The sequence below is a fragment of the Engraulis encrasicolus genome, chromosome 7 (genome assembly GCF_034702125.1).
Source record: "Engraulis encrasicolus isolate BLACKSEA-1 chromosome 7, IST_EnEncr_1.0, whole genome shotgun sequence".
NCBI lineage: Eukaryota > Metazoa > Chordata > Actinopteri > Clupeiformes > Engraulidae > Engraulis > Engraulis encrasicolus.
The window spans coordinates 4,214,407-4,229,326 of NC_085863.1; the positions used below are offsets into that span (position 1 = coordinate 4,214,407).

The 14,920-nt window shown below is 45.7% G+C and overlaps 1 protein-coding gene across 2 annotated transcripts in view; it reads right to left on the reverse strand.

Annotated features, from left to right (window-relative positions):
* The window catches only part of klhl13 (kelch-like family member 13), a 97,640-nt gene that overhangs the window by 15,936 nt on the left and 66,784 nt on the right, over positions 1-14,920 (reverse strand). For both annotated transcript variants that reach the window (XM_063202728.1, XM_063202727.1), the window contains 4 exons: positions 14,060-14,192; positions 7,880-8,076; positions 1,585-1,837; positions 240-806 (listed from right to left, as the gene is read on the reverse strand). In XM_063202728.1, the coding sequence (XP_063058798.1) occupies positions 240-806; positions 1,585-1,837; positions 7,880-8,076; positions 14,060-14,192 (1,150 nt within the window). The remainder of the gene's footprint in view (positions 1-239; positions 807-1,584; positions 1,838-7,879; positions 8,077-14,059; positions 14,193-14,920) is intronic.

Below are 14,920 nucleotides of genomic sequence, written 5' to 3' on the forward strand. Positions count from 1 at the left end.
CTTAAGCTAACCTTGTGGGTAGAGGTCAATTATCTAATAGAAGAGCCTGGAGAGAGTCCTCATTTTCTTGACGGCTGTAATGCAATGTAGTGTCGTGTAGTGTAGTGTCGTGAAATGTAATGTCATGTTATGTCAAGTCTTACCAAGCTCCATGACTGTAATGTAATGTAATGTAGTGTAGTGTAGTGTAGTGTAGTGTAGTGTAGTGTCATGTAACGTAACGTCGTGCTAATTCTTACCGAGCTCTCCGGCGGCGTTGCGGCCCCCGACGGCGTACAGGTATCCCTTGAGCGCGCTCAGATGGAAGAAGGTCCTCTTCTCGTTGAGGCAGGCCACCTGTATCCACTTGTTGTAGCGCGGGTCGTAGCGGAACACCGTGTCCACCGCCGTCTTGCCCTTGGTGTCGTAGTTGCTCTGGCCGCCCACCACGTACAGGAAGTTGCCGATGACGGCGATGCCGTGCTGGTAGCGCGGCGCGTCCATGGGCGCCAGCGCCTTCCACTCGTGCGCCTTCTCGTCGAACAGCCGCAGCTCCTTGGAGACGACCAGCTGCTGCCGCAGCACGCCGCCGAGCGTCACCAGGTGGGCGGAGTCGGAGCGGATGGCGGTGCGCTCGGACTGCATGACGGGCTGCATGTAGGGCATCATCTGGTAGTTGCTGGCCTCCAGCAGCAGGTTGACGCAGGTGTTGTCGGTGCGCATGAAGTCCACCGTCTGCACGTGGTTGATGAGCTCGCTGGGGGACATGAGGGGGAAGCGGATGTTGCGCATGAGGCGCGCCGCGTGCTCCATGCGGGCGCCCGATCCTCCGTTACCGCCGCTGCCTCCTCCTCCGCTACCTCCACCTAGGGGGTGTAGAGAAATAATATTATCGATATGTATAGATGCCATTGTCTATGGCCGACAATCGAATCACATCGCTTGGTATTGCGGGGCATTCTTAAAGGTGTATGCCACTATTTTGGGGCTTAATACAGTTAAAGTCGTTGGCCAGGGTTTATAAAAGTGGTAAAGTATCTTATTTTTCATCTTAAGCGCTGTCTTGCTTTAAGACCAGTTAAAAGAGGGAGCATGTCGCTAAGCTAGTGAAAGTCAATGGATCCGTGTACACAGTTTACATGTAAGCCCCAAAATAGTGGCATACCGCTTTAAGTATCGAAAATAATTAATCGAATCACTGGCCCCTGTCTAATGCCTTAGTTCTATAACATTATGGAAGTGGAAAAGTAATTGTTTTGTTTTCGTGGGGCATTCTTAAGTATCGAAAATAATCAAATCACTGCCTTAAGAAATCGATATCAAATCGTACCGTCATGGAGGCTGTGATTTTTTGTACATAATAGCTAATGTAAAATAAAAAGCTAATGGGGATCTAATAAAAACAGCACAGAGAGCACTGATGATGGCAACAGCCTGAAACGTCTGCTCTACCTTGCTCTGACTAAAATAAAATAAAACTCCTTGTGCTTGACCTTTCTGTCTTGATTAGTGTGCAAACCTGCTCCAACCCTATACCTGATCTAATAAAAACAAACAAACTCCTACCTCCACCACCTCCGCCTCCACCTCCACCACCTCCACCACCGCCGCCGCCGCTCCCCTCCTCGTATCGCAGCCAGCGGCAGGCGGCCTTGAAGAGGTCCAGCTCGCTGCACTGCTTCAGGCTGTTGCTGGCAAGCACGAAGGCCAGCCGCTCGAACGGCAGCTTGACGAACTCCCCCGTGGCCAGCAGCGAGGGGAAGTTCTTGAGGATGAAGTTGTTGACGTACTTGTCCACCTCCGTCAGGTTGTAGGTGTTGGCGATGCGGCCCACCTCCACGCAGTTGTCCAACGACACCTGGGGAGACAAGAATGAAGAATGAATTACTGATTATTAGTTAATTAACTCAATGAGTATTACAGTAAGTCAGGTTGTAGATGTTCGCGATGCGCTTGACCTCCACGCAGTTGTCCAACCACATCTGGAGAGAAGAATTAATAAGTCATGACTGATTATTAATTCCTTATTTTTATAAGTATTACAGTAAGTCAGGTTGTACTGCAGATGTTCGCTAAGCGCCCACCCGCCACGCAGTTGTCCAACGATACCTGGCACAGGTGACACATTTAATAATTACTAATGAATAATCCTGAATCATGTATAACAGTAGGCTACAGAACACATTACCTGTAAGTCAGGTTGTAGGTGTTGGCGATGTGCCCCACTTCCCCACAGTCATCAAATGACACCAGTCACAGACGACATATTTAACAATTATTAATTAATCACATTTAATAAGCAAGTCAGGTTGCGGGTGTTGGCAGTGCACTCCCCACCTCCACACAGTCCAGCGACACCTGCAGATAAGCTTTAATAATGAATAGCTACTTAATAATAAATAATAATCATTACCGGTATTGATCGGTAACAGGAGAGATAACACTTAACCCATTCGAGCCTAAGGCTGCTGAATGCCTACGCCCTTTTTGGGAAAAGTTGCCCTCTGCCTATGAAAACCTAAATATCTCAGCCATCTCAGCATATAAAAACATTAAAAAAGTTTTACAAGCTAGGACCCTCATCTTGCATTAGAATGTGCTAATTCAGCTCTAACATACCTACATTTTAAATTTAAAAAAGCTCAAATATCAAGTGCCTGAACGCAGTGTATATGTCACTCAAGGCACCAAAGGTCAAACAACGTATCAGGGAAAAAACAAGTGAAGAGATGTGATGCAAAACCCTGTCTAAAAGCCATGACAAACATCTGTAAAATTTCATTTTTGAAAAGCACTTTTAAAATCAGATGGACTGATATTTTAAGTTCACTTAATTGATAGCAATTCACCCCGTCTTTGTGAACTCATCACACATGCAGGTAGAGGGTTTTGGATCTGACAACAATTGTTGACTCGTTTAGATTAAATTGCCAGAAGTTCTACAAATAATCCTTTTCATGTGCTTGTAATAAAAACCACTGAAAAGCACTAGAGCACGTTATATTCTGAGGATGCTGAGATGTGCATTCATAGCGATGAGAATAGGCGTGCGTGCTCTACTTCTCGAAACTGAAGACAAATTTCGGGAGCGAGTTAGACTGTCAAAACGCCGCCCTGTCAAGCTGTCTCATTGCTTATTTATTCTGACCATGTTCAGTGATGACGGCTCTGACTGAAACACGTCTGTGAACATGGTCAAAATAAATTAGCAATGAGAGAGAACTCGAGTGCACATTTTAACTTGTTTGATGTGCTTATGTGGCACACTTTATCACTGCCTTTGGGTGCAAGTCAAAGCCCTTCCTCTCATCCTTTCCTGTAGGGCCTCTTTCCTCCATATTGCCTCTCTTGCCTCTGTAAAGGAAACAAACAAAGTTTCCCCGCTGACAACCAGCTCAGAGCCATTACTGGTGGAGGGCGGGCTCCCTTCCCCCCAATTAAACATCCAGACGGCAAATGAGAAAACTACCTTTGAATTGTGTTTTTGCAAGATATTGAATAAAAATGCTGACCACCAATGACGTCAATCCTCGCGTCACAAGGCCAGAGGAGGACAGAGGAAAGGACAGGAGGAAACAGTTTGACTTGCAGCCCTGGGGCCTATACGTACTAAGAATCAGGTTCAGGAGTAAAGCAGGTTAAGTTAAGAGGTAAATCATCTAATAGAAGAGCCTGGAGTCCTCATGGTCTTAACAAAATGTGGACTCCAGGCTCTTCTATTAGATGATTTACCTCTTGGTTTACTCCTGAAACCAGCTTCTTAGTATACCCCCCTCTGGTCTGAAAGATTAGGTATAGAGGGAGATATGAGGACCAGATGATAGCAGTACATGACTTTACCAGAGATTCATAGAGTATAATATCTGATCTTATCTTCTCCAGTGTCTCTAGCTTTATTGAAGGGATACACCGGACAGCAAGGCAGCGGTGAGGCTTCACTCTGGGAGGGGAGAGCCATCTCTAGCCCTAATCATAGTCATTATAAACTGCCAATGCTCATCTAGGTAGTCATTATAACCTGCCAATGCAGTACTTGTAGTGTTTTTCAAAGGCACCAGTGCAGGGAAATAAATATTCTCCACTTAAGGGATTATCGTAAAATACATATTTTTATTAAAAAAAACAAGACAAACAAGTTTGGGAAACACTGGTGTAATGACTGCTTAAGTGTGAGGCGTTAGATAGGGTAGAGTCATCACCACTGGTAACAACATGTGTACGTGGCGTGCGCGTTTGTACTTTCAGTTTCCTTGCTGCTGTTGTTGTATATTGCTGTGTTGCTAAATAGCTATACTCCCCACAATCTGAATATTGACTTTGCTTTGTCATCTTTTGAAAGTCGCAGGGTAAGACTGTCTAGGGACCACTGAGTTGGTAAGTAGGAAAGCTCCATAAATCCAATACACATGAACACTTAGTAAGTAGGGCTTCACCAATATTGATACTGGTATCTGAATCGTCCCAGATACTTGCTCGTTATACTCACTTAACAACGCAACGTCTCATGTTCCATCGACTTGAAAGTAGCTTGGGTAATGCAATGTAACGTTAAGTCGTCCCCTTACCCCCGAGATGAGGAAGACTTTGCAGAAGTCGAGCAGACAACACCACGAAGCACATTTTAAACCACAGACTGACAGATAAAGCATGTAATGTAATACAACGTAATGTTGTCCCCTTACCCTGGAGATAAGAAACACTTTGCAGAAGAATCGCACAGTAAGTACCGTACATTTCATTTAATCTCACATTAAGTCCATTTAAAACAACAGACTGTAAGAGCACCTAATGCAATGTTGTCCCCTTACCCCGGAGATGAGAAAGACTTCGAGCACACATCACCACCAAATACATTTGAAACAACAGACTACAAGGAGAATTACAAGTACTTTGCAGAAGTCAACATCACCAAGAGCATCTAATGTAATGTTAAGTAGCGCAATGTAATGTCCCCTTACCCCGGAGATGAGGAAGACTTTGCAGAAGTCTAGCAGACAACACCCCTTTACTGTACCATAATGTAATGCAATGTAACGTTAAGTTGTCCCCTTACCGCGGAGATGAGGAAGACGTCGAGCACGGGGAGGATCTGCAGGATCCTGCAGGCCCTGCCCACCCACCATATTCTTAGCCTAGGGTTGTATTTCTAGCAATATTACCAGACAAATTATTAATGGAAAATCTAGCAAAATTGACGGACAAAAAAGGTAGGTAGGTAGCTGTAGCCTTACGCCAGAAGCAGATATCGTCAGGTGGTATCCAGCCTTCTCTGCGGTGTTTCGGCCCTGAACCACAACACCGCCAATATAATATAATGTTGTGCCACAGAACAAAGAAAAAGGGTCAGAGGGCTTCGGCGTTCACTGAAGTTTTGGCGAAGGTGCTCTTTGGTTATCCTTTACGAAGGATCCATCCAAGTCAATGAAAAAATATATCCAAGGCACTCTTCTTCTGGGTTAAAAAGCTTTTAATAAACAGCTAGTTCATAGTAGAACGGTTAAAAATTGCCAACATGTTTCGGCCGACAATGGCCTTCTTCAGGGCTGTAAAAACATAAAAAGCAATGTAAAAGCAATGCTGTAAAAGCAATAGGCATTGACCACATCCCTTTGAATACACGAAGAGGGGATAGACAAAGACTGCTTAACCAAAAAGAGAGCAGATGGATACACAGTTTAAATGCCATGCAATATCCGGGTTTGAATGATAACATCGACATGATTTCATTTCTCTGATATTTGTTAGTTACTATGAAGTGTTGATGTTTTTTAAGAATGGTTTATGATACTCTCTGTTTTTCTTGTAGCCTATAAGGTGTAAGGACAGCAGGTGTCTACCATATTTGTTTTGGGCACCTGTGCGAGCACGGACGGGAGTAACCAGATGGCGCGCACGTTCACAGGCGCGCACGGTTTGGAGACCTGCGCGACGCGCACCAGAACTTGATGACGTTCACATGCATATAGGGAAGTGGGGGGAGATTTGAAATGTTTTTACAGCCCTGAAGAAGGCCATTGTCGGCCGAAACATGTTGGCAATTTTTAACCGTTCTACTATGAACTAGCTGTTTATTAAAAGCTTTTTAACCCAGAAGAAGAGTGCCTTGGATATATTTTTTCATAATATAATGTCCCCTTACCCCCGAGATGAGGAAGACTTTGCAGAAGTCGAGCAGACAACACCACCACATACGTATATAGAAAACAACAGACTGACAGACAGAGCATGTAATGTAATAGAACATACAGTCCCAAGAAAAAGTTTGTACACCCTTTGAAATTTCTTACATTTCTGTCAAAATTTATCATAAAACATGGTCTGATCTTCCCGGAAATCTCAAGAAGGAACAATCAGAGTCTGCTTTAACTAATTCCACACAAACATTTACATGTTATCATATTTTTATTGGCCATAAGGCTATAACATTCACAGGACAGCAAGGCATAAGTAAGTACACCCTTGCATTAAATAGGTTTTAACCCTCAGTTAGTTGCAATATCCTCAACCAGACTTGTCCTGTAGTTGCAGATCAGATTAACAAAAATATCTGGATGTATCTTGTCTCCCTCTTCTTTAGAGAACTGCCTCTCGTCAGCAAGGTTTCTGGGATGTCTGGAGTGCATAGCTTTATTGACTTCATGCCATATAATCTCAATTATTTTTAGTCAGGGCTTTGACTGGACTATTCCAGAATGTGTATTTCATTGTTATGAAGGCATTCTAATTTAGATTTGCTTCTAAAGTATGGGTTGTTGTCACATTTCAGCACCTATCCTCTTATGTGCTTCAACTGTGTGACAGACTTCCTCACGTTTTTTCTGTAAAATATCACAATAAACTTGAGTTCATTGCTCCACTGATAATAGCAAACTTTCAAAGGCCTGAGGCAGCAAGGTAGCCGCATATAATGATGCTCCCGCCACCATACTCAGAAGTGGAGATGTAACCAAGAATAACTAAAAATGGGGTTCATTCTGCCAATCTAAAATTAATGGGGTTTCTGTCCAAAAAAATATTGCTGCACATTTGAGGTTTGCGAAAAAGCATTTATATGCTTCATAAAATTACTGCAAAATATTCTGTAGACCAACGTTGAAACCAAAGTTGAATTTTTCAGGGGAACACATAGTATCATGTTTGGAGGAGAACTGGAGAACCACACCTTCACCAAAACATCATCTCCACCTTTGAGTATGGTGGCGGGAGAATCATTATATGCGGCTACCTTGGTGCCTCAGGCCCTTGTCAGTTTGCTATTATTAGTGGAACAATGAACTCAGAAGTTCATTGAGATATTTTACAGAAAAAATGTGAGGTAGTCTGTCACACAGTTGAGGCACACAAGAGGATGGGTGCTGAAATGGGACAACAACCCATATTTTAGAGGCAATTGACTTTTGAATTGCTTCATAACAATGAAATACACATTCTGGAATAGCCCAGTCAAAGCTCTGACAAAAAACATTTGAGATGATCAGGCATGAAGTCAAGAAAGCTATTCACTCCAGATATCCCAGAAACCTTGCTGCAGAAGGGCAGTTTTCTAAAGAAGAGGGAGTCAAGATACATCCAGATTGTTTTGTTAATCTGATCTGCAACTACAGGAAACATCTGGTTGAGGTTATTGCGACAAACTTAGGGTTAAAACCTATTGAATGCAAGGGTGTACTTACTTATGCCTTTCTGTCCTGTGAATGTTTACATCTTATGGCCAATGAAAATAAGTAAACTTGTAAATGCTTGGGTTGAATTAGTTAAAGCAGACTCTGGTTGTTCCTTCTTGTGATTTCCGGGAAGATCAGATCATGCTTTATGACCAATTTTGACAGAAATGTAAGAAATTTCAAAGGGTGTACAAACTTTTTCTTGGGACTGTATGTAGGATATAATGTCCCCTTACCCCGGAGATGAGGAAGACTTTGCAGAAGTCGAGCACGGGGAGGATCTGTAGGAAGCTGGCGGCCTCCAGCGTGTCCTGCAGGTTCTCCATGTTGAGCGAGAGCTTGGCCGTGTAGATGAAGTCGATGATCTTCTTCAGACCAATCCGGTTCACGCCGTGGAGCTTTATACACATCAGATCCTGCTCCTTCATACCACCTGAGGAGAGGGGGAGAGAGAGGAGGAGGAGAGAGAGAGAGAGGAGGAGGAGAGGGGGAGAGAAAGGAGAGGAGGAGGAGAGAGAAGAGGTGGGAGAGAGAGGGAGAGGTGGAGAGAGAGAGAGAGAGAGAGAGAGAGAGAGAGAGAGAGAGAGAGAGAGAGAGAGAGAGGTGGGAGAGAGAGAGAGAGAGAGAGAGAGAGAGAGAGAGAGAGAGAGAGAGAGAGAGGGAGAGAGGTGGGAGAGATGTGTGTTAGCAATAGAACATATAAATAGCTTAAGAGTACACATGAAATCCCTCTCCTTTATCCCACCTAAGGGGGGCGAGAGGTGGGAGGTGAAGAGAGGGATGCAGAGAGAAGAGAGGGATGGAAGGGGAGAAGAGAGGGAGTAGAGAGATGGAGGGAAGGAGAGGAGAGGAGAGAAGAGAGGGATGTAGAGAGATGGAGGGAGGAGAGGAGAGAAGAGAAGAGAGGGATGGAAGGAGAGGAGAGAAGAGAGGGATGTAGAGAGATGGAGGGAGGAGAGGAGAGAAGAGAGGGAGGGAAGGAGAGAAGAGAGGGGATAGAGAGATGGAGGGAAGGAGAGGAGAGAAGAGAGGGAGGCAGAGAGAGATGGAGGGAAGGAGAGGAGAGATGGAGGGAGAGGATAGGAGAGGAGAGGAGAGAGGGAGGGCCCTACAGATAAAAAAGGCAGTTACTGTTGAAAATCGGTTATAATGATTTTAATGACATATAGTATATCAGAATATAAAGTTAATTTAAATGATTACTCTGTAAAGAATGAGGAAGAATGAGGTAATATAAATGAACAAAACTGCCACATCAATAATCTACCTGAAGTTGGACAATAGGATCATTTTATAGTTGATACTGTAGGTAGGCGTAGGTACTACTGCCTATTTGCTTTGTTGGGCAGAGTAGTGTGAAGTACACATCAAATCCTCCTGCTTTATCCCACCTCAGGGGGCGAGAGGTGGTAGGGAGAAGGAATGAAGAAGAGGAGAGAGAGACTGTGGGTGAAAGAGGGAGTGAGAGAGACTGTGGGTGAAAGAAGTGTGTTGGTAATCCACTGTATAATCCATGGTTACAGGGGGCGCGTCATTACTATTTTGGTAGCAGTTGCTAGCGCTACATCAGACAGAAGGGCTACAGGCACTAGCAGACTGACAACGCTGCCAGTCCGACAAACATCAGGAAATAAGGAGATATATATAAGGAGAAATGGGGAGAGATGAGATATAAGGAGAAATAAGGAGAAATGACGAGAGATGACGAGATGGAGTGGAGCGTGGATATCAATGTACACAGTCAGGTACATAAATGCATACACAAAGATACTATCCCAACACATACAGCACACAGAGAGGAGGAGAAATGTCCCAAAATAATAGAATAGTAGTAATAACAAGAAATACAGAGACAGAAGAAGAAAGAGAGAGCGCAAAAGCGAGAGAGACATGGAAGATGAGGGGTGGAGGAAGGGAGGAGGAGGGGGAGAGAGTGTGTGTGTGTGTGTGGGGTGGGGGTGGTGGGGGAGTGTGGGCTAAGATGATTAAATGCAACACCCGTAGAGAAGAAACAAGGCATGACCCCTGGAGATACACAGCCTAACAGCCACAGCCTAACAGCCTAACCCAATTCTCATTTAGGGAGAGATAAACAAACAAGACGTCACAGTGTCCACACACAGCCTTCTAAAAGGGTGACAGATGGGAGAGAGAGAGAGAGAGAGAGAGAGAGAGAGAGAGAGAGAGAGAGAGAGAGAGAGAGAGAGCAGAAGAGAGAGAGAGAGAGAGAGAGAGAGAGAGAGCAGAAGAGAGAGAGAGAGAGAGAGAGAGATGGGGGGAGAGAGAGAGAGAGAGAGAGGGAGATAAAGAGAGACAGAGAGAGACAGAGAGAGACAGAGAGAGAGATGGGGGGAGAGAGAGAGAGAGAGAGAGAGAGAGAGAGAAAGAGAGAGAGAGAGAGAGATGGGCAGAGAGAGAGAGTGGGTGATGGATGGACAAGGTGTGAAACCAGAAGAACAAAGTGTGAAGCGGAGAAGAGACAGCTGAAGAGAAGATGAGTCACTAGTCAGTGGGAAGCAGGCACGCACGCAGGCACGCACGCAGGCACACACGCAGGCAGGCAGGCACGCAGGCACACACGCAGGCACACACGCAGGCACGCAGGCAGGCAGGCAGGCAGGCAGGCAGGCACACACGCAGGCAGGCACACAGGCAAGCACACACGCAGGCAGGCACGCAGGCAGGCACGCATGCACGCACGCAGGCACGCACGCAGGCACACACGCACAGGCACACACGCACGCAGGCAGGCACGCAGGCACGCACGCAGGCACACAGGCACGCAGGCACGCACGCACACACGCAGGCAGGCACACAGGCAGGCACGCAGGCACACACGCAGGCAGGCACGCACGCAGGCACACACGCAGGCACGCACGCAGGCACACACGCAGGCACGCACGCAGGCACGCAGGCACACACGCAGGCACACACGCAGGCAGGCATGCACGCAGGCACGCAGGCACACAGGCACGCAGGCACGCAGGCACGCACGCACGCACGCAGGCACACACGCACACACGCAGGCACACACGCAGGCAGGCAGGCAGGCAGGCAGGCAGGCACGCACGCAGGCACGCACGCAGGCAGGCAGGCAGGCAGGCAGGCACGCAGGCAGGCACGCAGGCACACAGGCAGGCAGGCAGGCACGCAGACAGGCATGCACGCAGGCAGGCAGGCATGCAGGCAGGCACTCAGGCACTCACACAGGCACGCACGCACCAACTGGATCTGGAAACAGCTCCTGAACACCTCTGCTCTGGTTAAGCGAACAAAAAGGCACTCAAAAAGGACTAAAAGGAACACCCACAGCAACAACGATCCCTCTGACTGATCCAATTGCTCCATTTACTGTATTTATAATGGCAGTTACAGCAAATATGGCGACATGAAAACTTGAGCATAGGAGGTCTGATGGCCCAATTTCCCTCGCCAGACCTTAAGCGCTGCTACTAGTCAGGTCAAGAGCAATTCAAGTACTTTCTGAGCTCCAGAGAACTCGGGAACTCCACCCACTTTGTTGGTGAGCAATCAACTTTGAGCAGCTCCAACGGCCCTGGGTAGAGGCGTCTTCAAAGCAGTGACGTAGTTTAAGCAGAGACGTTCTATTGGGACTAAGAAAATGTTGGGTTTAAACTTCAGCGCAACTTTTTCTGAACTTGACGTGTAGCAAACCAACGGAGGTGGGTCAACCGCGCCGTTTAGGAAACGTTAATTGTTATGCTTTAGGTCAGACGAAGTCTTGAAGGGATATGAAAGTCGATTATAATCAGGCTACAATTTCCCTACACTCAAATACCATCGCGACAACACCCCAAATAGGGCTGATGACTCTAAATCAAGTAATCAGAGTGTATGCATTAAGCTTTCTTTCACATATGAATATGTTTTAAGCATTCACAAATTCATCACATTCCAGGCACAGATGGCTGTTTTCTTGGGACAATCTTGGTGAAACCATTTTAACCTGCTATAAAACAACATTAATACAAAGCAATAAAACCAATATGTGTACGGTATGCTTTTATAGAGATGTCCTCCTTCCTCTGATCCAACTATAAACTCAGCTACGCCGTTTGCAGCACCCTTCTTGATCCTCAGTCTGGCAGAGACTAGTACCTAACTCATCTTCAGGTATGCGTTTCTCATCCCTTCTCTTCTCTTCTCTTCTCTTCTCTTCTCTTCTCTTCTCTTCTCTTCTCTTCTCTTCTCTTCTCTTCTCCTCTCTTCTCCTCTCTTCTCTTCTCTTCTCTTCTCTTCTCTTCTCTTCTCTTCTCTTCTCTTCTCTTCTCTTCTCTTCTCTTCTCTTCTCTTCTCTTCTCTTCTCTTCTCTTCTCTTCTCTTCTCTTCTCTTCTCTTCTCTTCTCTTCTCTTCTCATCCCTTCTCTTCTCTTCTCTTCTCTTCTCTTCTTCCAGGGGATACGTTTATTTTCTGCCTTATCTGTCACTGTAACAACACCGGCTTGATTTTCTGCTCCACTGAAGACACATCAAAGCTCTTTCTTCAAGGCCTCGTCACTTCTGCAATCCCGCTCCTTCTCATGGCCTTCTGTCTCGCCTATTCTGTAGGAATACGTTTCTTATCGCTCTCTCTCTCTCCTGAGAAAACAAAACATTGGTCCTCAGTCTCTGTCTTTCATCTTTCCGTCCCATCTACCTCCCCTACATACCTGTCTGCCCACACCCCAACAATTTTTCATTGTCTGTCACCACCACTACCGACCCCCCCCAAACACACACACCACCTCTTCCACCTCCTGTGTGTACAGTCCCTCTCGTCACCTCCCTGTTCCTCTCTCTCTCTCCAGTCGCCCTCTCAATCCATCAGGACAGGCCTTTTACTCTCGCTCAAGCCAATCCACTCGGCACACAAAGGCACTGCTGTCCTGTCTGAGATATGAAAGCCTGACTGAAGGCGCGTTCTGGCCGACGGAGAACCGTGCCCGACTGCCCGACCGCCCGTTCCCCTTCCCACACCTAATCTCGAACCATTCGCCGCGTTCACACTGCAGGTCTGAGTGTTCGGGAACTGGATAGTTGGTTCACAATGCAAACCAGAAAGAATACTTGGTTTTTCGCTGTGAACCGTGACGACAACGTGGACGTCAGCAGGTGCATCCGAGTAACACATGCGAAAAAGTTCAGAGCCCGGTAATGAACACACTTCAGTTCCGAACTTAACTGGTGCGGGCGCCGGCACCGTTCTTGTCGGCCTGAAAACAGTACGAAAGGCCAAATGTCCACAATATAGCAGAGAACATCTCCAACAATGTCTGGAAAGTTAAAGGTGGGGTTGCAGGTATGACATCACGTTGGGGGAACTCCCCCAAGATTCTAAGGTTCTACATAGACTCCTATGAGCCTGCGGAACCCCCAACGTGATGTCATAATAGTACATTTTCCTAAAATGGTCAACCTGCAACCCCAAAGGAAATGTCCACACTGGTGGATTTTTACTCCCTCTGTTCTGTCCATCTACCCCTCAACGAAGTGCCAATCAGCACTGTACAAACTTGAAAAGGTACACTGTGCAGGAAATGGTCAAATGAGGTACTGCAACTATGTTGCTCATTGAAACAGGGCTGCCTATTGCCAAATTTGATCTTTACATGAAAGTTTACAAAGTAATAAACAAATATTTTCTAGTATGGTCCATGTAGAGTCATTTTTGCAGCTAAAAATGACTTTTTTTTTGGAAATTCAAAATGGCGGACCATGGAGAAGATCCCCCTTTTCATGTATGAAAAGTGCTATTTTTCCAGTCATAATGAATACTTAGAATTTGATGGTGGTGTTAAGTATTCATGAAAAAGGTAACATCAGTGAATGGGCAGCATGAATTCTGGAAATAAACAACTACAAATCTCACACAGTGTCCCTTTAAAGGGCGGCAAATTAAACGAGGGATTCTGATGAAGAAGAGACATCATGATCGTACAGACCAAATACCAAGATCACAACCGCAACTTAATTGTTCAGGGTGCAATGAAAACCCATTGTAAAATTTCAGGTGAAACACAGGAGGTAGCAGTCAAGGAAAGATGGGTCGCATGTTAGTCATCAGAAGAAAGCTCTTCAGTTAACACTTTATAAAGGCGTGTTTCACCTCAGCGTCTCTCATCTGTAAATAAGACTTAAGTCTTTCACCTGTAAACACTGCTGTATAAAGGTGTGCCCTCTAACGAGTAACCATTTGGTGTATAAAGGTGTGTTTCCCCTTACCTGTAAACATTGCTGCATAGAGAGGTGTGTCCCCTAACAAGTAACCATTGTTGTATAAAGGTGTGTTTCTTTCTCTTACCTGTAAACATTGGTGTATAAAGGTGTGTTTCTGTGTTTTACCTGTAAACAATGCTGTATAAAGGTGTGCCCTCTAACGAGTAACCATTGTTGTACAAAGGTGTGTTTCCCCTTACCTGTAAACATTGCTTTGAAGTAGTCGCTGGAGGAGGCCATCATGGCTCTGTGGACTGGAAAGGCCTCGTCCCCGTCCCCCGCCACCAGCGTCACGTCACACAGCAGACCCTCTATCCTCAACTGGTCAAAACCCTGAGAAGGAGAGAGACACATATTAAACCCTCTATCCTCAACTGGTCAAAACCCTGAGAAGGAGAGAGACACACACATCATGAGGAGCGAGCAGAGAGCAGAGAGAGAGAGAGAGGGAGACAGAGAGCAGATAGAGAGAGAGATGGAGACAGAGTGTATACCAATAGAAGAAAGAGACTGAGAGGATCAAGATGACTAAGTGTAGTAAGCCACATGAAGGCACCATAACAAACCAAAGCACATGGCGATGAATTTTTAGTCGTGTGCAGAGAATCTATAAGCCACCATGTCTGTTGTTCAGTTGGGGGTAGAGGGTAGAGAAGAGTATCATTTATTGATCCCAGGGGGAAATTAAGGTGTCAAGTACGTAGCATACACACATACATACAGAAGACATTACACACATCATTACACATACAGTATATTAACCATATATAACTCACTCTTACATACATTCAGCCCAAGGCAGTGCTCTCTCTCTCTCTCACACACACACACTGACACACACACACACACGCACTCACACAAAGTTATTAAGTGTCAAAAAAAAAGCGTCAGCGGTCTGCTTTTTGGAGGGTTCGTACACAATTTAGATCTGCTGACCTTATTTCAAAATAAAATCCCACTATTCCCCCATGCGCCACCAAAATTGGACTGTGGGGACAATGAGCCACACAATCAATCTCACTCTGACGATCTCTTATGGCCGCTACGCTTTCTATTGAAAT